This window comes from Loxodonta africana, chromosome X (genome assembly GCF_030014295.1).
Source record: "Loxodonta africana isolate mLoxAfr1 chromosome X, mLoxAfr1.hap2, whole genome shotgun sequence".
NCBI lineage: Eukaryota > Metazoa > Chordata > Mammalia > Proboscidea > Elephantidae > Loxodonta > Loxodonta africana.
The window spans coordinates 127,638,093-127,665,374 of record NC_087369.1 but is presented as its reverse complement, the minus strand read 5'-3'; the positions used below and the strand labels follow the sequence as shown (position 1 = coordinate 127,665,374).

Genomic DNA, 27,282 nt, shown 5'->3' with positions numbered 1-27,282 from the left:
CTCACTCTGGTGGAGACTGTGGTACTTGTGGTCTGTTAGTCCTTTGGACTAATCTTTCCCTGTGTCTTTGGTTTTCTTCATTCCCTGCTCCTCCAGATGAAGTGAGACCAGTGGAGTATCTTAGATGGCCACTCATAAGCTTTTAAGACCCCAGAATCTACTTGCCAAAGTATAAAAACTATGTTATGCCAGCTGAGCTAGATGCTCCCCAAGACCATGGTCCCCACAGCCTTCAGCCCAGTCATTTGGTCCTTTGGAGAGTTTGGATGTGTCTATGGAGCTTCCATGACCTTGCCTTGGACAGGTTGTGCTGGCTTCCCCAGTTTTATATACTGTCTTACCCTTCACCAAAGTTACCACTTACCTATTGTCTATTTAGTGTTTTTTCCTCCTCACCACTCCCCTCCCTCGTAACCTCAAAGATTGTTTCTTTTTATGTATATATCTTTTCATGAGTTTTTATAGTAGTGGTCTCATATAATATTTGTCATTTCATGATTGACTGATTTCACTCAGCATAATGCCCTCCAGATTCATCCATGTTGTGAGATGCTTTACAGATTCATTGTTCTTTATTGTTGTGTAGTATTCCATTGTGTGTATATGATATAGTTTGTTTATCCATTCATCTGTTGATAGGCATCTGGGTTGTTTCTATCTTTTTGCTATTGTGAACAATGCTGCAGTGAGCGTGGGTGTGCCAATGTCTATTTGTGTGGTGGCTTTTATTTCTCTAGTATATATTCCTAGGATTGGGATTGCTGGATCATATGGTATTTCTATTTCTAGCTTTTTAAGGAAGCACCATATTGTTTTCCAAAATGGTTGTACCATTTGCATTCCCGCCAGCAGTGCATAAGAGTTCCAATCTCCCTGCAGCCTCTGCAACATTTGTTATTTTCTGGTTTTTTTTTTTCATTCATGCCAGTAACGTTGGGGTGAGATGGTATCTCATTTTGGTTTTGATTTGCATTTCTCTAATGGCTAGTGATCACAAGCATTTCCTCATGTGCCTGTTAGCCACTTGAATGTTTTCTTTGGTGAAGTGTCTGTTCATAACCTTTGCCCATTTTTTAATTGGATTATTTGTCTTTTTATTGTAGAGGTGTTAGATTTTCTTGTAGATTTTAGAGATTACACCTTTGTCAAATTTGTCATAGCCAAATTTTTTTTCCCCAGTCAGTAGGTTCTCTTTTTACTCTTTTGGTGAGCATTAAGTGTCTAATTTTTAGAAGATCCCAGTTATCTGGCTTATCTTCTGGTGTTTGTGTATTGTTAGTTATGGTTTATATCCTGTTAATGCCGTGTATTAGAGACTCTAGCATTGACCCTGTTTTCTCTTCTATGATCTTTATAGTTTTGGGATTTATATTTAGGTCTTTGATGCATTTTGAAACAGTCTTTGTGTATGGTGTGAGGTATGGGCCCTGTTTCATTTTTTTGCAAATGGACATCCAGTTTTGCCAGTACCATTTGTTAAAAAGACTGTCTTTTCCCCCATTTGCTGGCCTTAGGGCTCTTGTTGAAGATCAGGTGACCATCTGTGGATGGATTTATGTCTGGGCTCTCAATTCTGTTCCATTGGTCTATGTATCTGTCATTGTACCAGTACCAGGCTGTTTTGACTACCAGAGCTGTATAGTAGGTTCTGAGGTCAGGTAGTGTGAGTCCTCCTACTTTAATCTTCTTCTTCAATAGTGCTTTACTTATCCAGGGCCTCTTCCCTTTCCATATAAAGTTAATGATTTTTCCATCTCTTTGAAGGATGCTGTTGGTATTTGGATCAGGATTGCATTGTATTTGTAGATTGCTTTGGGTACATTTGGCATTTTCACAATGTTGAGTCTACCTATCCATGAGCACGGTATATTTTTCCATTCATGTAGGTCTCTTTTGGTTTCTTGCAGTAGTGTTTTATAGTTTTCTTTGTATAGGTCTTTTACATCCCTGGTTAAATTTATTTCTAAGTATCTTATTTTTTTTAGGGGCTATTATAAATGGAATTGTTTTCCTGATTTCTTTTTCATTGTTCACTTTATTGATGTATAGGAATCCAACTGATTTTTGTATGTTTATCTTACATCGTGCTAGTTTCTGCTGAATCTTTCTGTTAGTTTCAGTATTTTTCTTGTGGAGTCTTCTGAGTTTTCTATGTATGGTATCATATAATCCACAAATAGCAACAGTTTTACTTCTTCCTTACCAGTTTGGATGCCCTTTATTTCTTTTTATTCCTTTTTCCTGCCTTAGTGCTCTAGCTAGGACTTCCAGCACAGTGTTAAATAGGAATGTCTTTTTCCTGTTCTCCAGGGAAATGTTTTCAGCCTCTCTGCATTAAGAATGATGTTGGCCGTTGGTTTTATATATCAGAAAACCAAACCAAATCCACTGCTGTCGAGTCAATTCTGACTCATAGTGACCCCGTAAGACAGAGTAGAACTGCCCCATAGGGTTTCCAAGGAGTGCTTGGTGGATTCAAACTGCCGACCTTTTGGTTAGCAGCCATAGCTCTTAACCACTACACCACCAGGATTTCCTTGGTTTTGTATACCAAAAACCAAGCTAAGCCCATTGCTGTTGAGTCTATTCTGACTCCTAGCGACCTTATAGGACAGAGTATAACTGCCCTATAGAGTTTCCAAGGAGCGCCTGGTGGATTCAAACTGCTGACCTTTTGGTTAGCAGCCACAGCTCTTAACCACTCACTACACCACCAGGGTTTCCTGGTTTTGTATAGATGCCCTTATTATGTTGAGGAATTTCCCTTCTGTTCCTATTTTGTTGAGAGTTTTTGTCAGGAATAGGTGTTGGATTTTGTTCAATGCCTCGTCTGCATTGTTTGAGATGATCATGTGATTATTTTATTTATGTGGTGGATTATGTTGATTTATTTTCTAATGTTGAACCATCTGTGCATACCTGGTATGAATCCCACTTGGTCGTGGTGTATTATTTTTTTGATATGATGCTGAATTCTCTTGGCTAGAATTTTGTTGATAATTTTTACATCTATATTCATGAGAGATACTGGTCTGTAATTTTCAATTTTTGTGGTGTCTTTGCCTGGTTTTCGTATCAGATATGCTGGCTTCATAGAATGAATTCAGAAGTATCCCTTCCTTTTCTGTGTATTGAGATAGTTGGGGTAGTACTGGTATAAGCCCTTCTCTGAAAACGTCTGATAGAATTCTCCAGTGAAGCCATCTGAGCCAGCCAGGACTTTTTTTGTTTTTGTTTTTTTATTACCTTTTCAGTCTCTTCACTTGTTATGGGTCTGTTCAGATTTTCAACTTTAGTTTGTGTTAGTTTGGGTAGATAGTGTCTTTCTAGAAATTTATTCTTTTCCTCTAGGTTTTCAAATTTGTTGGAGTAGTTTTTCATAGTACTCTGTTATGATCCTTTTTATTTCAGTTGGGTCTGTTGTAATATCCCCCATTTCATTTCTTATTTGGGTTATTCGCGTCCTCTGCTATTTTCCTTTTGTCAGTTTGGCCAGTGGTTTGTTGATCCTTTCAAAGAATCAATGAAGTTGCCTTCTTCTTGATTCAGCGTTTACATAGTTGATATAAACCTTTGACTGGTTTCCAGAATTCTGACAAAGTTGGTCCTTTTAGTTTCTGCTTGTTTTTTGTGGTTTCTGTGGGGGTTCAGGAATGTGGAGCTGTTTATGCCACCATCTTACTGACATCACTCTCATTCACTGTTTTTAAGCCATATTTTTTAGAGTGAGAAGGATTATGCTAAAGATCACTTAAAACATATGTCCAGTCACATTATTAAATAGAACATTGCCAGTACTACAAAAGCCCCATATACCCTTCACAAATGGCAGTCCCCTCCTTAGCAGATGTAACCACTGTCCTGACTTCTTTATGTTTCTACCACTCATATATGCAGCACTAGGCACTGTTTAATTTTGCCTCTTTTTAAACATTATATTAATGAATCATACTGTATATATCACCTTAGGTCTTCTACTTAACATGCTAAACATCTTTTCATGTGTTTTTTGGCCATTTGTATGTGTTCTTTGAAGAAATGTCTATTCAAGTCCTTTGCCCATTTTTTAATTGGGGTGTTCCCCTGTTTTTTGAGTTGTTGGAGTTTTTTTTTTTTTCTTTTAAATATATTCTGGTTACTAAACCATTTTCTGATATATGGTTACCAAATATTTTCTCCCATTCTGTAGGTCGTCTCTTCACTTCCTTGATAAAGTCCTTTGATGCACAAATGTTTTGTTTTATTTATTTTTAGCATTGACTCCCCATTCCCTGTTCCCCCAGCCCATGGGAACCACTAATCTACTTTGGTCTTTAGGCATTTGCCTATTCTATCTGGCTTATTTCACTCAGCATAATGTATTCAAGGTTCATCATGTTGTAGTAGGTATCAGAATTTCATTTCTCTTTATGGCTGAATAATAATCCCTGAATAATATCCCTTGTGTGGATATATAGCATTTTATTTATTCATCTCTTGATGTATACTTGGTTTGCTTCCACCTTTAGGCTATTGTGAATAATGCTGCAGTGAACATAGGTGTACAAGTATATGTTTGAGTCCCTGCTTTCAGTTCTTTGGTGTATATACCTAGGAGTGGAATCGTTGAATCATATGGCAATTCTGTGTTTAACTTCAAGGAACCTCCGAATCATTTTCCATGATGGCTACACCACTTTACATTCCTACCAGCAATGCACATGTGTTGCAGTTTCTTCACATCCCCACGAACACTTGTTATTTTCCTTTTTTTTTAATTGTAGCTGTCATAGTGGGTGTGAAGTGGTATCCCATTGTGGTTTTGATTTGAATTTCCATAACTAGCAGTGAGGTTTCCATAATTACTAATGATGTTAAGTATGTCTTTTCAATGCGTAATAGCCCTTTGTATCTTCAAGGGAGAAACATGTATTTAAGTCCTTTGCCCATTTTTTATTGGGCTGTTTGTCTTTTTGCTATTGTGTTGGAGTTCTTTATATATTCAGAATATTAAACCCTTACCTGATAAATGGTTTCCAAATATTTTCTCCCATTATATAGATTGTCTTTTCACTTTCTTGGTAATGTCCCTTGATGCATAAAAGTTTTTAATTTTGATGAAGTCCGGTTTCTCTATTTTTTATTTTGTTGCTTGTATTTTGTGTGTCATATCTACGAATCCATTGCCAAAAACAAAGTCCAAAAGCTTTACACCTAAGTTTTCTTCTAAGAGTTTTCTCCATTTTGGGTTAATTTTTGTATAGGATATGAGGTATGGATTCAACTGTATTCTTTTGCATGTGAAGATCCAGTTGTCCCGATGGACTAAGCACCTTTGCCAAAAACAAATTGGCCATAAATGTTTCTTTGTTTTTTGGACTCAATTCTATTTGTTTGGTCTCTATCCTTATACCAGTACCAGACTGTTTTGATTACTGGAGATTTATAGTATGTTTTCAAGTATGTGCTCCTACTTTGTTCTACTCTTTCAAGATTGTTTTGGCTGTTCAGGTCCCCTTGCAATTCCGTATAAATTTGAGGATCAACATCTCTATTTCTACAAAAAAAGGCTGTTGAAGTTTTAACAGGTATTGTGTTGAATCTGTAGATCGTTTTGAGTAGTTTTGACAGCTTAACAACATTAAGTCTTCCAGTCTATGAATGCAGATGTCATTCCATTTATTTAGGTCTTCTTTAATTTCTTTCTGCAATGTTTTATAGTTTTTAAGGTGCTATCCTTTCAGGTCTGTAATTGAGTTTTTCCTAGGCATTTATTCTTTTAGATACCATTGTAAGTGAAATTGTCTTCTTAAATTTCCTTTTCAGCTTGTTCATTGCTGGAATGTATAAAAACAACTCATTTTTGTGTGTTGATCTTTATCTTAGTTATCTAGTGCTGCTATAACAAAATACCACAAGTGAGTGACTTTAGTGAACAGAAATTATATTCTCAAGGCTTAGGAGGCTGAAATTCCAAATTCAGGTCGCTGGCTCTAGCAGAAGGCTTTCTTTCTGTCGGCTCTGGAGGAAGGTGCTTGTCTCTTTTCAGCTTCTGTTCCTTGGCTCCTTGATGATCTTCATATGGCATGGCATCTGTCTTCCCCATCTGTGCTTCTTTGCTTCTGTGCCTAATCTGCTCTTTTTATATCTCAAAAGTGATTTGGTTTAGGACACACCCTACGTTGATATGGCCTCATTAACATAACGAAGAAAACCATTTCTAAATAGGATTATATCTGAAGGTATAGGAGTTAGTATCCCAACACATATTTTAGGTGTACACAGTTCAATCCATAACAATCTTTTACCCTGCAATTTTGCCAAATTAATTTATTAGCTCTAGTAGCTTTCTTGTAGACTCCTTGGGATTTTCTATATATAGGATAATGTCATCTACCAATATAATTTTACTTTTTCCTTTCTGATTTGGATGCCTTCTCTTTCTTTTCCTTGCCTAATTGCTCTGTCCAGAGCTTCCAGTGTAATGTTCAATAGCAGTGGTGAAAGCATGAATCATTTTCTTGTTTCTGATCTTAGTGGGAAAGCTTTCAATCTTTCTCCATTGAGTACGATGTTAGCTGTAGGTTTTTCATTAATGCCCTTTATCATGTTGAGGAATTTCCCTTCTGTTCCTAGTTTGCTGAATGTTTTTAATCATGAAAAGGTGATGTTTCTGCATCAGTTGGGATGGTCTTATGGTTTTTTTTTTCCTTTGTCCTATTAAGTATTACATTGGATGATTTTCTAATGTTGAACCATCCTTGCATTCCTGGGACAAATCCCACTTGGTCATAGTGTATAATCCTGTTAGTACAGTATTAGATTTGGTTTTCTACTATTTTGTTAATTTTTGCAGCTATATTTATAAGGGATACTGGTCTGTATTTTTCTTTTCAGGTGGTATATTTATCTGCCTTTGGTATCTGGGTAATGCTGGCTTCTTTGAATGAGTTAGGAAGTATTTTTTCCTCTTCTATTTTACAAAGAGTTTGAGAAAGGTTGATTTCAACTTTTTTTTTTTTTAGATGTTTGGTAGTGTTCCCCATTGAAGCCACCTTATCTTGGACTTTTTTTTTTTATTACTGATTCAATCTCTTTACTTGTTACAGGTCTTTTAAATTTTTCTATTTCTTCTTGAATTAATTTAGATGATTTTGTCTTTCTACAAATATGTCCATTTCATGTACCCAACCAAACCACTACGCCACCAGGGTTTCCATTTCATCTAGGCTATGTAATTTGTTGGTGAAAAGTTTTTAATTTTGATTAAGTCCAATTTATTTATTTTTTCTTTTTTTGCTCATGCTTTTGGTTATCATATCTAAGATTCCATTGTCAAAAACTAAGTCTTGATGCCATATCCCTATTTTTCTCCCAAGAGTTCAATGGTTTCAGTTCTTATATTTAGGTCATTGACAACTGAGCACTTTTTTATTTATTATCTATGTGTATCTTCTCTTTTGTGAAGAACCTTTTCAGTCATTTATCTCTGTTCTTAATAGTAGTTCACCTTTTTCTTATTGATTTGTAGGAGTTATTTATGTATTCTGCATTCAAGTTCTTTATCTTTTATTTGTGTAGCAAATATCTTTCCCCATTCTGTGGCTTTTTCCCCCTATCTTTTTGTGGTATTTATGGTATTTTTAATGTAGTTGAATTTATCAGTCTTCTCCTTGATGGTTAGTGCTTTTTCTGTCTTAATAAATCCTTCCATAAATACACTTATACCTTGCTGATGGAAGTGCAAAATAGTGTAACTCCCACAGAGTGGAATTTATCAATATATAGAAAATTTCATATACACTTGCCCTTTGTCTGAACAATACTACTTCTTGGAATCTATTAGAGAAATATACTTTAAAAATACAAAATCCTGTATGCACAGGGTTGTTCATGAGCACATTTGTAATAGCCAAAGAGTAGGTAGAATACCAGTGTGCATCAGTAGGGGTGTAGTCAAATAAACTGTGGCTTATTCATACAGTGGAGTGCTGTGTAGCTATAAGAAGGAAGGGGAAGAGCTCTACACATTAATATGGAGCTACCTCAAGGATATATTGTTAAGTACAAAAAAAAAGTTACAGAAAGTGTTAATAGTAAGTTTTCTTTTACATGGGAGAAGGGGGTAAGCAATTAATTAAATATATATATGCCTAAACCAGTCCGCCAGGCACTCCCTGGAAACTCTATAGGGCAGTTCTACTCTGTCGTATAGGGTCGCAATGAGTCAGAATCGACTCGATGGCACTGGGTTTTTTGGGTAAACCCTGGTAGTGTAATGGTTAAGTGCTATGGCTGCTAACCAAAGGGTCAGCAGTTCGAATCCACCAGGTGCTCCTTGGAAACTCTGTGGAGCCGTTCTACTCTGTCTTATAGGGTTGCTATGAGTCGGAATTGACTCTACAGCAACGGATTTTTTAATTTGCTTTTATTTTCAAAAAAGAAACAATGGAACCATAGTCCGAAACCTAATAAAAACTATTACTTATAGGGAAAGAAGGGAACAGGATGAAGGGGATAGAGATGGAAATGAGACTTCTGTGAAGGCACTGTGTTACACAGTTTTTATATTAAGCATTGCTGTCAATTCCGATTCACAGTGACCCTACAGGACAGAGTAGAACTGCCCCATAGGGTTCCAAGGAGAGGCCAGTGGATTCAAACTGCTGGCCTTTTGGTTAGCAGCCGAGTTCTTAACCACTGCACCACCAGGGCTCGGTTTTTACATTAGGCCCATTTAAATGTGTTGCATAATTTAAAAACAAATATAAATCAAAAATGAAAAAAAAAATTAATCCCTAAAGTTCAAAAACAAATTGAAGCAAATGAACCTAACTATAAATAAAGTTAGTAGCATAACCACACAAAGAAAACAATTACTATAAAAAAAAAAAATAGTGACTTTAAAACATAATATTTCTACTCCTAATGGGATATATTCCAAGGATAAAAGTAACTGCAAAGAAATATAAAACTGTACTCAGTGGTTTTATTATTATTCGTGTCTTAGTCTGCTAGTGCTGCTGTAACCAAAATACCACCAGTGAGTGGCTTTTAAAGAACAGAAATTCAGTTTCTCACAGTTTAGGAGTCTAGAAGTCTTAATTCTGGGCACTGGCTACAGGGGAAGGCTCTCTGTAGACTCTGAGGGAAGATCCTTGTCTCAGCTTCTGTAGCCCCGGCATTTTTGGCCATCTTCAGGTGACATCCATTTCCCTGCCCCCATTTGTGCTTGCTCCTATGTCTAATCTGCTTTTTTTATAACTCAGAAGTAATTAGGTTTAAGACACACCCTATACTGATAGAGCCTCATTACCATAACAAAGAAAACCCTATTCTCAGTGGGATGACATCCACAGTTACGGGGTTAGGATTCCAACACTGTTTTGGGGGGACAAAATTCAATCCATATCAGTTAGTAATATACTAGTATTATTATTGACTTTAAAATTCTATAGTTTTTTTATAGTATATGTATATATATATATATATATGTAATTCTATATTATAAGGAAATTGTAGGAAAAAGCTAGTAAATACTTTTGTTAATATTATGAGGAGCCAAGATTTGATGCATATGAGAAAAGAGATACAAGTCTAAAATCAAGAAGTAACAGCTTTGTAATCTTAAATTTGAACTGGAAATACCAATAAAACTCATGATTTATTTTTTCTTAAAAGTATGTTTCCTAGCTTTGTCCACTGAAAAAGGCTTAGCAGCAACAATAATCCAACAGCAGTGAACACCCCTAGCAACACGCTGTGGTTTCTAAGTACCATTTCCCACTAAAAGGAACCAGGAATCCTTGGAGAAATATTCCAGGTTTGGGTGGGATAATTTGATCATTCAAAAAAATCATGACTACATTTAATTGAAACACATCAAATATGTGTAAAATAAGTCATCTCCTAATGACACTAACAATAATCGTTGGTTACCATTGGACATTTCTAGGTTATCAACTCATTACTCTAATAATTGGTAAATAATGGAAAAGAATCAAGCATTTATCCTGCCTTTCCTCTATGAACTGTATTTAGGGAAATGAAATAGTTGATGATGGTAAGTTCATTATACAATTCCCAGCTAGTAAATGAAAGAGACATAATAGAATTAGGAGGTCCTAATTTTGTAACTCTTAATAAATTAATAGATCTAGGCCATGGTCATTAAATTAGTGGGTGCTAAATTAATAGATCTAGGCCAGGGTCATTAAATTAGTGGGTGCAAAAGCCATTAGGTGAAGGGTAAATAGGAGAATTTTGTAATGGAGAGATTAGACTAACACTACCTGAATCCACTGATCAATTTTAGTGTCACTAAAAATGGAACCACCAAACATTATATACCTTATGATATAATGCGGTTGGAAGTACACAGCACCATTTTTTGCCTAAAAAAAAAAGAGAGAGAGAAATTAAACCTGAATCTAATCAAATCTCTAGATCAGCACTGTCGAATTTGACTTTCTGTAATGATGTAAATGATCTTTATCTGCTCTGTCCAATATGGTATCCTCTCACCGCATGTGGCTTTTGAGCACTTGAAATGTGACTAGTGGGACTGAGGAACTGATACTTTAAAAATGAACTTAAATAGCTACGTGCGGCTAGTAGTGGCTACTGTATTAGATAGCACAGCTCTATATTTAACTACCAATTCACAGGAAATACAGTGGTTAGAGGAATAAGTTGAACAACACCACAAGGAAACAATTAGCCAAATCCATTTGTTCTGTAAACGACCTGGTTTCTCTAATAAATCAATGGTATGGAGAAAAAATGGGTTGGGGGATTGTAAGGAAAGGGCACTATTTTAGAATAAAAGAGATTTTTAAGAGACGTAACAGTCAAATGCTTTTTTAGATCCTGAATTGAACAATCAACTGTAAAAAGATATCTTTCAGTTTAAATTTGAACTTGGTATTATAAAAAAATTTTTTTTTTATTATATGATACTAAGAAATTATTTATTATTAATTTTGTTAAGTGTGATAATGCCATACTGATTATATATTTTTAATGCCCTTATCAGTTAGAGGTGCATGCACTTACATGATCCTGAGAGTGAGTGCCTCCTTACATTCTGCACCCTGAATGCCTCACTTGCCTCGCCATAGTCCCAGCTTTGCTTGGGATACAATGTAATAAGATAGCTATATACAGTTGTCATTTATCACAGGTTATAAAGACCTGCCCCAGCAGAGTTTCTATATCTGAGATCCAAGATTTAATTTATGAATTTATCAAAGGTTGTATTGGTAGGCTTTGTAGAACTTCCCTATCTCTTTGTCTTGATCCAGATGATCCCCAAAAGAAGAACAAAGGTGATCCCATGAACAACCTGGAAAATTTTTACCAAGAGATGATAATGAAAAAACGTCTTGAAGAGTTCCAACTTATGAGAGGTGAACCCTTTGCTTCCCACTCACTGGTGTCAGCTACATCAGTGGGAGATAGTGGCACAGCTGAGAACCCGTCATTACTCCAGGACAAGGGAAAACAGGCAGCACAGGGTAAAGGTCCCAGTCTCCATGTGGCAAAAGTCATTGATTTTTCACCTCAGCAGTGTTGGACTGGGCCTAAGAAGCTGACGCAGCCAATAGAATTTGTCCCAGAAGATGAGATCCAGAGAAATCGTTTGTCAGAGGAAGAGATCCGAAAAATTCCTATGTTTTCTTCATATAATCCAGGGGAGCCAAACAAGGTATAGGCCACATAAAAAAAAAAATGGGTTATTTTCATTTTTATTTCCCTCTACTTAAAGCAATACTTTTGAAATAGCTTTGATTATACCAAAGAATCACAAGATAGGCACAGTGATTATATTTGTCCTTGACCTTGACTGTTCATTCTCTGCATAGCACAGAAGTAGCATATCCTTATAATGCACTTTTTGCTTTTCTAATGTCCTGAGCTACCCTTGGAATTGTAAAGAAATCTTTATGAGACTCAAGTTCATACCCACTAAGAAGCCCTGAATTGAAGGAACAGTAACCTCTAATAATAAAGTAATATTCATAGGACCACCATATCCAGTACCTGTTGTGCCTCTGGAATTAATCAATAGATAATTGACTGCCTGGTTGTGAGTAGAGTTTACCACATGAGCTTTCTCTTCAGAATGCTCTACATGGCTTTCGTATGAAATATGACTTATGTTACTGGTAGCTAAGCAGCAATGACAAGCACAGGTCTTCTAAATTCTTGAGAAATTGGCAAACATGTAACTACGTAAAGTTGTAATTAATTCTTGTTTTATTGATCAGATCATTATTTCACATTCATGGTATACATTACATGTGGAATGGAAAACTCTTCATTAATCATGCCACCCAAAGAGGCAACACAAATTCCTGGAACATATACTTACTTTGTTATGTCTAATTTAAAAAACAAAAACAAAAAATAAGCTTAGTTTCTTACTGTCCCAGAGTTTTTTTTAAAAAAGGCGTTGTAGATTAGGGCCATTAAAACAGTTTCCCTTCATGTTTGCATTTCTAATATACTGTTGCTGTTAGTTCAAGAGTAGCTTCATAATTTTTTTATTATGAAATATAACTAGTATATTAAAAGTTATAGAGAATAATATAACAAGCAACTTTGTACTCAGCCAGCCATCTTTATCAAGTCTTAGCATTTTCCATATTTGCTTAATTAAAAAAAGATAAAGCATTATATATTATACTCCATGTTTCAGAGTAGAACTGCTGCATAGGGTTTTCAAGGCTGCGACCTTTTGGAAACAGATCGCCGGACCTGTCTTCCGAAACGCCTCTGAGTGGATTTGAACCACCAACCCCTCAGCTAGCAGTCGAGTGCTTAAACAATATATAGTTTTACACATTTTAAAACTACATAAGCTATAACATACTCTGAATATTCTTCTACAACTTGATTTTTTGGCTCAATATTTATGTTTTTGAAGTTTATTTCCAGTGTACAATGAGCTATGTAGTATTTCATTATAGAAAAGTACTATAATTCATTTATCCATTTTCCTGTTAAATATTTTGAAATAGGCCCAGAGCACTTTCCATAACACAGGTTTGTCCTGCAAGGGAAAATACATTACCAAAACCTTACCTGACCTAGGGTAGATGTAATTGGCCAGCTCTAGCCCCCTCTAGCCTTGGTGTCTCAGGTAAGAGAAAGGATAAAAAAGCTAAGAAGTGCTTCTGAAGGCCATAGCCCAGGTATGCAGGGCCAATGAAAAACTGAGTTTCAATCATAAGATTGAATGCTTCCCCTGCCCAAACCTTATAACCATATCAACAGGGTTCTAGTATAGTAAGTAACAGTGGATTATAGCTGAAAAAGCTCCAAGACTCAAACTCTATTTAAGGATTTTTTATGGAAACTCAGAAACAACAGGGGAGATAACAACAAGGACACTAGAGGAAATAGAATGAATCTTGTTGTTGTTAGTTGCTGTTGAGTCACCTACGACTCATGGTGACCTTCTGTATAACAAACAGAATGAAGCATTGCTTGGTGCTGCATCATCTTCATGATTGTTGGTATGTCTGAGTCCATTGTTGTGGCCTGCTATCATGTCAGTATCATTGATGGTTTCCCTTATTTTCATTGGCCCTCTACCAAACATGACGTACTTTTCTAGTGATTGGTCTTTCCTGATGACATGTCTAAAGTAAGCGAGTTGAAGTCTTGCCATCCTTGCTTCTAAGGAACATTCTAGTTGTATTTCTTCTAAGCCTGATTTTTTTCATTCTTTTGGCAGTCCATGGTATATTCAGTATTCTTCACCATCACAACAGTTCGAATGCATCAATTCTTCATCTGTCATCCTTTTTCATTATCCAAATTTCACATGCATATGAAGCAATTGAAAAGACCATGGCTTGGGTCAGATGCACCTTAGTCATCAAAGTAACATCTTTGCTGTTTTAAAACTTTGAAGAGTTCTTTTGCAGCAGATTTGCCCAATACAATACGTCATTTGATTTCTTGACTACTGCTTCCATGGACATTGATTGTTCATCCAAGTAGAATGAAATTGTTGACAACTTGTATTTCTTCTCCATTTATTATGATATTGTTTATCAGTCCAGTTCTGAGGATTTTCATTTTCTTCATGTTCAGGTGTAATCCATACTGAAGGCTGTAGTCTTTTACCTTCATCAGTAAGTGCTTCCAGTTGTCTTTCACTTTCAGCAAGCAAGGTTGTGTCATCTGCATAACGCAGGTTGTTAGAGCCTTCCTCCAATCGTGATGTCACATTCTTTTTTATATAGTTTCCTGGATTGTTTGTTCAGCATCCAGATTGAATAAGTAAGTTGAAAGAACACAACCCTGCCACATGCCTTTTCCAATTTTGAACCGTGCAGTATCCCCATGTTCTGTTCAAACTACTACCTTTGATCCATGTACAGGTTATGCACATGCACAATTAAATGTTCTGAAATTATCATTCTTCAAATGTTATCCATAATTTGTTATGATCTGCATGGCTGAATGCCTTTGCAGAGTTGATAAAACACATTTCTTGTATGCTGTGCATATAAATATTTAAAAATCATTTAGGAAGTTAGAGGATCCCAAGAAAGATGGTAGACTGTTACAAGAAAATCTAACTGCATTACAGTTATATAAAACAACCTCACTGAAGGGAATGTGGAGAAAAATTGTTGACCTAAGAATCTTTGGAAATGTATGGCATCTGGAAGACTGAAAGCAAAATGAACTGCACATAAGCACTACACTCTAGTTGATAAAATTTTTTCCCATGGTGGTATGGGTTAACAATTCTGATACTACCATACATGTATACTGGAATGGAACAGTTAGGTGAATGGGTGGCAGATAATGGTCTCCCTGTTAGAGTGAGAACTTACATACAAGCAAGGGGAGGAGCCTAGTATGATCCGTGTGGTAATGGATTAAAGTTGGAGACATCAGAATGAACTCATGTCTAACTTAATATAGATACAGATGGTTACTTATAGAAATATTTATAGGTATGTGTATATACAGGTTGCATATATATTTTTTGATCTGTCAGCTGAGAGAATCTAGAAGAAATGACAGTCCAGTAGTATTAATAATCCTAACGTCCAGATCTTAGTTTCTAACACCATTCTCCAATAAAAGGAACCAGGGCTTCTTGGAAAAATGGATGTTTCGAGGACTGGGGCAGAAAATATGCAAGATTAGCCTGGAGCATCTTGGTAGTACCAGAGGGTAAGGAAGTGCTCAACACAAACAAATTGATGGGTGTATGTCAAAGGAGCACAGGAGCCAAATGAAAGAGCTTTAAATGTTCACAGGTGGAATGACTTGTGCAAAAACTAAATTAGTATAGGATTGTAACCCAAAATATAAAATAAATATCCATGAGTCCATATGGATATAGAAAAATGATTGGATAAATAAATAAATGAGAGAAAAAAGACAACTGTCCCTTGCGGAAGAATTCATGTAGGTATTCCACCCTCAAGGAACGGGAGGAATAACTCCCCATTCTTTAGGTGTAGGCTGCTCATATTGACTTCCTTTCAAAGATTACAGCACAGAAAGGGGGAGAGAGGATAGTAACTTTACAGTAGAGAAACCTTACAATTACTACCTCATTTAAGTGATCAAGACCAACTTCAACAGTCATAAATCATGTCAGTATTATGTACACTTGATATGATGTAATGAAAATGGCAGTTTACCTCTGTGGTCTTCATCCTAATATCCCATAACCTTGTTCTAACCATGAGAAACTCACCAAATTTCAGTAGTAGAGAATCCTACAAAATACATGACCAGTACTCCTCAAAAACTGTCAAGGTCATCAAAAGCCGAAAAAGTCGGAAGTTACCAGTCAAGACAATCCTAAGCACACATGACAACTAAATGTAATGTATCCTGGATGGGATCCTGGAACAGAAAAAGGACTTTAGGGAAAAACTAAGGAAATCTAAATAAACTATGGATTGAGTAATAATTATGTTCCAGTGTTTGTTTATTAATTGTAACACGTATATCATACTAATATATTAATAATAGAGAACCTGAGTGCAGAGTATATGGCAACTCTGTACTATCTCTCAATATTTTTGTAAATTTAAAACTGTTCTAAAAATTAAAGTCTATTTAAAAAGGGGTAAAAAGTTAGCTGCATAAGAATGCATACAGTATAATGCCATTTATATAAAGTTCAAAGCATGCAAAATAATACTGTGTATTTCACAGGGATACCAGGAGGAGCTTCATCCTCTCTTATCTCTTAAAGTTTCTGTTTTTCTTTTTTACAGAAATGTTTATCTTGTTTTTCAGCTTAACTGTATCTTTAACTTTTTGTGTGTATATATGTATGTATATATTAATATATATGCTGTAGTTTTTTGTGGGGTTAGATTTTATATATACATACACATACATATATACAGTTGTGTATATGTATATACAGATATGTGTATGTATTATATATATATGTGTATATCTGTGTGTATGTATGTTTTTGGAGTAGAGAAGACATATCTAAGCAAGAACTGAGAGAGCCACCTCAACCAGAAGTCCTCTTGATTTTTTAAAAATGCTTATATCAAAAGAAATAGTATGGACCATAAGTAACTGGTGAGAAACTTGGAATCTGCTTTCATATACTCCTTTCTGTGGTTATTGAATGTGTCGATGCTTTCATGATGAGCATTTGAGAGCCAAGACTCTAGATCACCTGAAAATTACTTGAATGAATCACAAGTCTGTTATTCTATGCCCTTGCCTTTAAGATACAACTATACTTAAATCCTAAACGTGAGAACATCCAGTTTTTTAAGACTTTAAAACATAAAGATTCTACTGTTTGTTACAAAGTTTATTATACTTATTCATACACTTCAATAATTAAGTCATTCAAGTCAGCTCTGTTTTTTAGCTCTTTGCTTTTGCTGCTCCATCTGAATTGTTCCAAGTTTCTTAAAGCTATAAAGTATGTAACTCATGGTAGCTAATAAATTAGAGCTTTTTCTTGTTCTCTTGAATGTTCTTTTTTTTATAGCATCCCATTTCTAATAGACACAATATCTTCTCTTATTTTTCTGAGGGTATTAATGATGTTTTTATGAAGTTTTTTTCTCCCTTCATGGTCTCTCTTTTCTCCCATTTACTTTCTTTTCTGTTTGTTTATTCCATTGCCTCTCTTTCACATTAAAAGTTTTCTTCAGGTGTCTGATAATAGATGTTCATATTTATAGCAGGGGGCTAAAAAGATTTTTGGAAGCTCTGAGTACATAAGCGGCATTGGTTGACTTTGAGCTTCATTTTAAGGTGTTCTGGCTAGACCACTTGTTGAAGGAATTCCCCAGCCCGAGTCAGTATCTATAGATCTTTACTCTTGAAGTTTATCGGAGAATACTGTTCCAAACTCTTGATTGAGGGTACTACCAGGATTCTAGGAGCCAAATAGGAGGAAAGGTCTAGGGGGTCTTCCCCATTCAGTAAGCATTCTTTGTCTTAATCTCCTTGCTTTCAGAAACAGTATTCACACTCTTAACTATGTCTGGCATTCCCCATCTTCAGAGAATGAACCTCCAATATTCTCCCAGGAATGGGGAGGGGACTTCACCCAGTAACATATGGTGGGAGAGGGGATTTAAAAATCTAATTGGGTTTTAAACACCTTTCAACCTACTTACCTTATTTTAACCCCATCTGTTCACATTCATTTCCAGATGTACCTGAAGTTATACATTTCTGAACTATTTGAGATTTCTCAAGTGTAGGTTAGATTAGTTTTGGCTTCTGTACTGCTCCTTTTAAGATTGAACTTTCTTGAGTGTGCTGAGTCAGTTCCTACTTAACCAATTATTTTCTAGTTTCCAAAATATTTTTGTTCTTGCCTCCATTTTTCTTCCTGACCTCGTGGGTTTGTGTTTTTTTAAAAAAAAATCCCAGTAGTTTTAGAGGTGTTTCTGGAAGCAGTGAAATCAGATGCATGTGTTTAATCTACCATCTTTATCTGAAACTAATTTAACTGTAATGAAAGAGTTGCCTTACCTCCCTCATGTGATATCTCTATTGTCACTGGTTTGTATTAGGTGTTATATCTGAAGAACCTTAGCCCTCAGGTGACTGAAAAGGATCTTGTCTCATTGTTCGCCCGGTTCCAGGAGAAAAAAGGACCTCCGATTCAATTTCGAATGATGACTGGACGCATGAGGGGTCAGGCTTTCGTCACCTTCCCCAGTAAGTGGATGCATCTAGATAACTACTCAGTTGCAGCATCAGTTCACCATAGAGACTACCTCTAACCTCTCTGATTTAGATATAGCCCTCTGACTTTTCCATAGACCAGGAATCAACAGTCTTTTGAACAAGCACATGGGAAGAAGGGAAAGGAAGTAAGGAAAATATGTTTTCAGTGTTCTTCTGTCCCCTTTTTTGTGCTTCCATTCCTTCATTGACAGTGCAGGACCACCTTACCCCAGTGTCCTATTGTGGTAAGGTCAATCTCAATTCCACAACCTCGGCACTTCTTTCCAACTGTACCAAACTTTGCTTTCCCTTTGCTGACAATAGTATTTCTGGTTCAAGTAGTAATTATATCTCTTATTAATTAATAGATTTTCATTCTGATCAGAACACATGTACTTTCCTTCAGGACTCAGTGACTATAATATGTTAATTCATTAATAATTTATGATTAATTAATGGATGATGAAATATTCTTCTAAATATTGTTTGCATGTTAATACATGGCTTCAGTGTCTTAATTCAAAGGAAAGAATTATATAGGAATTTTAGTTTCTATGATAGACCAGCCAATATGTCTTTTTGGGGGGAGGTTAGGTAGGAGTTGTACTTTTCGTTGTTCCTAAACTGTCATCATTTATAAACAGCCTACTCACTTATGTATAGGTAAGTGCTATACATAAAAGCACATTAGTACTGCCAAACTCCCCTCCACTGTTTTCAACTAGTCTTGTACCACCTTTCTTATTAAAGGTTTATGTATACTCTATATCAGTGGTTTTCAGTCTTTTCAAGTGTGAAGACCCCTTTAACATAAAAATTGTTTCGTGGACCCCCCCCCACATAATATGATCTATTAATTGAAGAATGTGTAATGAAAAAAGGCTTTATAAATTCAGTGTTAATTTTAAATGGATAGCTGTTTTATTAATCATAACAGCAGCTATACATATTTGAAAATTTATATCATAAATTATTGGTTCAGTTGAAAAATACTGTTTGTCTGCTTATGATTTCACAGACTCCTGGCAGTAATTCTACTCCTTATTTCTCACATCCAGACTTGGAGATCCACGTGTTGAATACTCCTGCTATACACTATATACGATCACACCTCAAGTTCCTACATGCCTACAAGGGTTCTTAAACTTATTTATTCCGTATGAGGGCTCCCACAACCATTCACCCATCAAAAGAGAGTAGCAAAATGTCCTCAATACCATGATAACTTCCTTTATTTGTGTTACTGATTTTGGAAATTATTAGGTTCTCATATTACCTACAGTCTAAGATAGAGCCAGATGTATTGTTAGTTATAGATTAGATTCTTTAACATACTGTCTATATCCTTGTTTCTTTACATGTATATTTCAATTAGGAGAAACCCTCAAACACCCATTTTAAGCATTTATTGTCATTATTCTTAGCCGTTAGTTTAATCTTGCTGAGTTAAATAAATTGGAGATTATGGAAAAGAGAACTGCCAGTGACTATATGGCCTTATAACATGACATTTAACTCCAAGGCCAAAGAGCCTAAACTAGACTTGGAATAGAATTGAGTTACTAACTTATTTAAATTCATGACTTTTTTTTTCTCTTTTAGATAAGGAGATAGCATGGCAAGCATTACATCTAGTAAATGGATATAAACTACATGGAAAAATATTGGTGATAGAATTTGGAAAGAACAAAACACAACTGTCAGATCTCCAGGCTGGTTCTCCCATATCTTGTGCTACAAATAACACTACAGAAATCAGTGGCAGCTAGAAGATAAAAAGATTGTGGGTCCTGGGTGGTCTTTCTTGCAACAGAAACTTGGATCTAGGATTCGTGTATACATAGCACTTTGTTTGGAGTTAAAGAGAACTAACTTAGGGAACAAGTCATTAAGACGATCCTTTCAGTATATGGAGAGAGGTGGTAGAAAACATTTTCGATAATCAAAGATTATATAGGACAGATGATATACTGAGAATGAAGGGTGGGGTACAAAAAAATGTCCTTTTCTCAGGATAAATTAGAAAGTATTATTTCCAAGACTTTTTGTTTAATCCTTATACTTTTTCTGGGATCTTCAATGTTTGTCACTAGAGATTACATTCTTTACAAGACTGCCTATTTACGGAACAAAAAAACTAGTTTAATTTTGAAATATTTATTTACTAGAACCCATCTGTCCTTAATTTCATCCACCTAGTAAACAAAAGACCAGGACCCCAGGCCTAAAGATCAACAAATGCCATTAAGTCAGAACAGTCAGCAGTAGCAGTAGTAGTTTCATAAGTCAGTTGACATATTTAATCCATACTTCCCCGCTAAGTGATCAGTGTCTTCAAAAAGCTATATATTTTTCTAAAGGAATCTTTTAGATCAAAATATTGATGTTCTTATGGCCATTTAAGCTAGCTACCATTGAGTAATCATTCAATTCAAAGCAATAAACATTGACTAATTCTCTAATACGTTAGGTATTAGATATATGAATTTTAGAAGGGGAACATACTAGTGAAGAATACTAAAGGAGAGTGAGAAGAAAGAATTCTCTACAGGAGAGGTAGCCTATCCCAAATCCCCCAATTGGTTGTTTATGGCTGCTGGAGACTAGAAAGACAATATAGTATATAGGAAGTAGTACAAACTTTGGAGTCAGACCTGTGTTTGAACCTCATAGCCACACTTACCACACTGTGACATTGGCAGGTCACCTAATCTGAGCCTCAGTTTTCTCATCTATTAAATGAGGATAATAATACTACTTACCTCATTGGGTTGTGAGGATTAAATGAGATGGTATTATGCAAGCTGAAGAAGAGAAAGAAAAAAGAATGAAGAAAAATCAACAGTCTAGAATCCTGTGGGACACCATTAAGCACACCAACATAAGTGTAACGCAAGTGCCAGGAAGAGAGGACAGGAAAGAAAAGCAGAAAACATTCAAATACATGATGGCTAATAACTTCCCCAATTTGATGGGAAAACAATCTACACATCCACGAAGCTCAGTGAACCCCAAGTGGGATAACACAAAGAAATCCATTACAGACACAGCCTTATAAAAATACTGAAAGACAAAGACAAAATCTTGAGAGCAACACGAGAAAAGGGAATCCCAGTGAGATTAAGAGCTGACTTCTCAGCAGAGACAATGGAGGCAGCAGTAAAATAACATTTTCAGAGTGCTCAAAGGAAAAAAAAATGTCCATCAAGACTCCTATATCCAGCAAAGCTATTTTTCATTAATGAAGGTGAAATAAGGACATTCCTAGATAATCAAAAACTGAGAGGATTCATTGCTAACACCCAACTTAAAAGAACGACTAAAGGAAGTTCTTCAGGCTGAAAGCAAATGACACCAGACAGTAATTGGAAAGGAAAAAGCAAAGGTAATTATGTGACTATAAAAGATAGTATAAATGTGTATTTCTTTTCCTTAACTGATTTGAAAGCAACTGCATCAAACAAAATGTTTATTATTGTAATGTTGGGTTTATAACATATAAAAATGTAATATATTTGCACATAACAGTAGGAAGGAGGTGGGTGGAAGCAAAGATGCATTGGACTAAAGTGATGATTCTAGATGGTAATCTACAGGAACAAATTAAGAGAACCAGATATAGGAAATAAGATTAATATAACAAAAGATATGAGTATACACTTTCTATTTCTTCTCTCAGATTCTTTAGAAGACATAATTTTATATACAGTAATAATTATGACAATGTATTGCTAGATTTGTAACATATATAGAAATGATATGTATAACAGTAATACCACAAAAAGGGAAAATAGAATATATAGGAACATTTCTTTATCTCATTGGAATTAAGTTAGTGTAAATCTGAATTAAATTCTGACAAGATGTATATGGTAAGCCCTAAAGCAACCACTAAGAAAATAACTTTAAAAGTATAGCAAAAAATTGTTCAAGAAATTAAAATGTTACATCAGAAAATACTCAGTTTAAAAGAAAGAGTAAAGGAGGAATAAGGGAACAACAAAGATGCAAGACGTATAGAAAACAAACAGTAAAATGGCAGGCATAAAGCCACCGATATCAATAATTACACTAAATATGAACAGCTCAGACATTCCAATCAAAAGGGAGAGATTGTCACACTGGGAAAAAAAGAAAGATTAAATTCTATGCTGTCTACTGGAAACATACTTTAGAGTCAGAGATACAGATAGATTGAATATAAAAGGATGGACAAAAATATATCATGCAAATAACATTAAGAAAGCTGGAGTGGCAATACTAATATCAGACAAAATATACTTTTTTTTAAAGTTACTAGTGATAAAGAGTGATTTTTATAATGATAAAAGGGTCAATCCATCAGGAAAATATAACACTTATATACATACATGCACTTAATAGCAGAGCACCAAAATACAAGAAGCAAAAACTGAAGGACATAAAGGAGGAAATAGGCAAGTCAATGATAATAGTTGGAGACTTCAGTACAGCAGTTTCAGTAATGGATGGAACAACTGGGCAGAAGATCAACAAGAAAACACAAGACTTGGAAAACACCGTAAGCCAGCTAAACAGAACAGACAGCTATAGAACACTCCATCCAACAACAGCAGAATATACATTCTTCTCAAGTCTACGTAAGACATTCTCCAGGATAAGCTATATGCTAGGCCATATGAAAAACCTCAATGTATTCCATCATTAAAAAAAAAAAAAAAAAACTAGAAACAGAAGGGAACATCCTCACCCAATAAAGGGCATCTATGAAAAATCCACAGCTAATATCATACTTAATAATGAAAGACTGGATGCTTTCCCCCTAAAAGGGACAAGACAAGGAGTTCTGCTTTCACCATTGCTATTCAACTTTGTACTGGAGTTTCTAACCAGGTCAGTTAAACCACAAAAAGGAAATAAAAAGCAGATTGAAAGGAAGAAGTAAAACTGTTTCTATTTGCAGATGACATGATCCTGTGAGTAGAAAATCCTAAGGAATCCACTAAACTAAGAAACAAGTTCATCAGCGTTTTAGGATACAAAATCAATACACAAAACTCAGTTGCATCTCTATACACTTGCAAAACACAAACCAAAATTAAATTAGGAAAACAATTTCATTTACAATGGCATCTAAAATAATAAAATATTTAGGAATAAATTTAACAAAAGATGTTCAAGATGCATACTCAAAACTACAAAGCATTGTTGAAAGAAATTAAAGAAGATGGAAATAAATGAAAAGACATCCTGTGTCCATTGATTGGAAAACTTAATATTGTTAAGGTAACAATATTCCCCAAAATTTATCTACAAATTCAATGCAGTCCCTGGCAGAATCCCAGCTGGACTCTATAGAAATTGGCAAGCTGATTCTAGAATTCATATAGAAACTCAAAAGGGACCCAGAAAAGCCAAAACAGTCTTGGGAAGAAAAAAAAAAAAAGTTGGAGGACTCATGCTTCCTGATTTCAAAATTTATTACAAGCTACAGTAATCAAAACTATGTGGTACTGGCATAAGGATAGACATATAAATCAATGGAATAGAATTGAAATTTCAGAAATAAACTGTTAGCAATGATCAATTGATTTTTGACAAGGGTGCCAAGACCACTCAATGTGAGAAGAATAGTCTTTTCAACAAATGGTACTGTAATAATTGTATAGCCATAGGCAAAAGAATGAAGTTGGACCCTTACCTCATAACATATACAAAAATTAACTCAAAATGGATCAAAGTCCTAAATATAAGCACTAAAGCCATAAAACCCTTAGAAAAAAACAGGAGTAAATCTGTTTTACCTTGAATTTGGCAGTGGATTCTTGCATATGACACCAAAAGCATAACCAAAATAAAACAGATAAATTGAACTTCATAAAAAAAAAAAGCCATTGTACTTCAAAGGACACTATCAAGAAAGTGGAAAGAAAACACAGAATGGAAGAAAATGTTTGCAAACTGTATATCTGATGAGGGACTTGTATCCTGAATATATATAAAAAAATAAACTTATGCTCGATAATAAAAAGACAAATAATTCCATTTTAAAATGGGCAAAGGAATATCTTCTCTGAAGAAGATATACTAATCCCTATTAAGCACATGGAAAGATGATCACCATCATTAGTCAAATCAAGGAAGTGCAAATCAAAACCACAATGAGATACCACTTGGCATCTAGAATGGGTATAATAAAAAAGACAAAAGCGTTGACAAGGATGTTGAGAAATTGAAACCCTCATATATTGCTAGTGGGAATGTAAAAGGGTGCAGCCACTTTGGGAAACAGTCTGAAAGTTAGAAAGTTCAACAGTTACAATTTGACCCAGAAATTCCATTCCTACGCATATTCCCAAGAGAAATGAAAACATATGTCCACACAAAAACTTGCACATGAATGTTTATGGCATCATTATTCACAAGAGCCAAAAGTTGGAAACAAACGGCTTCAAACTACTTCAAAATGGTTCCATAATTGCCGTTGTAAACAAGAGCTTTTTAAGTATTGCAAAGCAACCAAATTTGTTGCCTGTCGTATTTTGACCCGAGTAGGAAACAAACACCTGTGCCCTGCTCAGAGGTGGTGGCTGACCGTGCTACTTTGAATGTGTGTTGCTCTCCACAGCCCTGCCAATAATGTTGCTCTCCAAAAGTCTTGCCACAGTCCTTCCTCTTGAAAGTTTCAGGAGCCTGATGCGGGAGACTGGGTTATTAGCAGGACTGTGGAGAGCAACACATTCAGAGCAGTATGGTCAGCTGCCATCTTAGAGTGGGGTGCAGCTGTTTGTTTCCTACTCGGGTCAAAATACCAGGGGCAACAGATTTGGTTGCTATGCAACATGTACGCAGCCCTTATGACATTTGCTGAACCATTTTGAACCAGTTTAAAGCCCTGGAAACAACCCAGATGTCCATCAACTTGAATCGATCAACAATTGTGGTATATTCATATAATGGAATATTCTTCAGTCATAACAAGGTGTGAAGTACTGATGCATACTACAAGATGAACAGACCTTGAAAACAATATGCTAAGTGAAAGAAGCCAGTCACAAAAGCATACATAATGTGATCCCATTCATGTGAAATGTTAAGAATTGGCAAATCTGTAGACCTGAAAGTTATTTAGTGGTTGCTTAGGGATGAAAAAAAAAATTTTTTTTTTTTTTTTTTAGGGATGGGGAGGGATAGGGGAGCTGGGAGTGATAGCTGAAGTGCACAAGGTTTCTTTAGGGGTTGATGAAAAGGTTCTAAAATTTATTGTGATGGTTGCACCACTACGTGAATATACTAAAAACCATTGAATTGTACACTTCAAATGCATGAATTGAATAGTATGTGAATTATATATCAATAAGCTGTCACAAAAAAGAATTTGGATACAATGCAAATGTCCATCAGTAGGAGAGTGGGTAAATAAATTATGGCACATCCTTTAAAATGGAATATTATGCAACCACTAAAGAAGTAGAATATGTCCATATATTCTGACCTGAACTGGTGTCCACAATTTTGTATTAAGTTGAAAATCAAGATCTAGAAATATGTATAGCATGAATACTTTTTTTTAAACAGAACTATTTGTATATCCATAAGGTATATGTGTATATAGGTATATCTGAATAAATTTAGGAAAAAGCTAGGAAATACATATACTGAATTGTAAACATTTGGGAGATACGACTGGATAGGCTAAAAGGGGACTTTTACTTTATGACATTTTTCAAGTGGTGTGATCTTGACTGGTTTTTACTTTCTTCAGTATTTTTTAAAGAAAAAGATTAACAAAATACTTTGCCAGTGACTTGGCTTCCTGAATGTTTGCCAGGCCTGCTGTGAGGATATCATCTGACAATACTCAGGACATAGTCTTATTCCTTTGATATACTGCTTATTTAGGGTTATTTCTCCAATTTTAAATACAGTTTAAGAGTCAAGATGTAAATTATCCTGGAACAGCACCTTGAATGTGTTACCCTGGGACATACCTCTAAGCTGGACTTTTCAGAAGAAACTCCTTCCTGTTAGGTGGGAAATCTCACCTGTGCCCTTTACTAGACATACAGACCACTAACAATAGAGGAAAATAAAAATGGAGATGTCTCTCAACTGGTGCATAGAAAAACAAACTGTGGTATATCCACACAGTGGAATCCTACTCAGCAATAAAAACGATGAACTACATTCAGCAACTTAGAGGAATCTCGAATGTATTATGCTAAGCAAAAGAAGCTAGACTCAAAATGCTACTTACTGTATGACTCCCTTTACATGATATTTTGGAAAAAGGCAAAACTATAGTGACGGAAAGCAGATCAGTGGATGCCAGGGGTTAAAGGTGGTGGAAGGTTTGATTACAAAGTGGGTAGCATGAGGAATTGATTTTAAATCATGGAACTTTTCTGTATCTTGATCGTATCTACAAAGTGGAAGTTCAAGGAATTTTTTTAATCATGGAACTTTATGTTGATTGTATTCACATGACTATGCATTTGTCAAAACTCGTAGGACTGTACAATAAAAAGGATAAATTTTTCTGTGTGTAAATTTTTAAATAAATTTAAGTGTTTTAATGGAGGGAGAGAAAAACTGGGAGAGACAGTCATTTCCATTAAGCTGCGTTCCTATTCTTTCGATTACTGTTGAATACTTAAAGCCACTTTGCAACTATAATTTTTTTGCCCACAAATCAGGAAAAAATGTCAGTTAAAAACATCTGTATGCACATACACACAAAACCAAATACCAAACCCAGTGCCGTCGAGTCAATTCCAACTCATAGCGACCCTAGAGGACAGAGTAGAACTGCCCCATAGAGTTTCCAAGGAGCACTTGATGGATTCGAACTGCTGACCCTTTGGTTAGCAGCCGTAGCACTTAACCACTACACCAGGGCTTCCCATACACACAAAAAACCCACCATTAAAAAGGTCAAAAATAAGACCGAAAAATATATTTTTATACAGAAGGAGATAATTTCCTTAACATACAACATATATAATTTTTGTAATATACAAAGGTTAACAATCCAATAAAAAAGTGGGTAAAAAAAAAGGATTCTAGAAAAGGGAATGTAAGTGGCCAATAAACTAAGAAAAATGTTCAGACTTACTAAAA

General features: G+C 35.4%; 1 protein-coding gene across 5 annotated transcripts in view; it reads left to right on the top strand.

The window, feature by feature from the left end:
* RBM41 (RNA binding motif protein 41) overlaps positions 1-26,700 on the top strand; it is a 53,124-nt gene extending 26,424 nt beyond the window's left edge. For 2 of the 5 annotated variants that reach the window (XM_064278659.1, XM_023553921.2), the window contains 3 exons: positions 11,283-11,686; positions 18,099-18,174; positions 19,786-26,700. In XM_064278659.1, the coding sequence (XP_064134729.1) occupies positions 11,283-11,686; positions 18,099-18,174; positions 19,786-19,952 (647 nt within the window). In that variant the 3' untranslated portion in view covers positions 19,953-26,700. The other 3 variants (XM_003414868.4, XM_023553920.2, XM_064278660.1) reach the window with 2 other exon arrangements.
* The last annotated feature ends 582 nt before the right edge of the window (positions 26,701-27,282 follow it).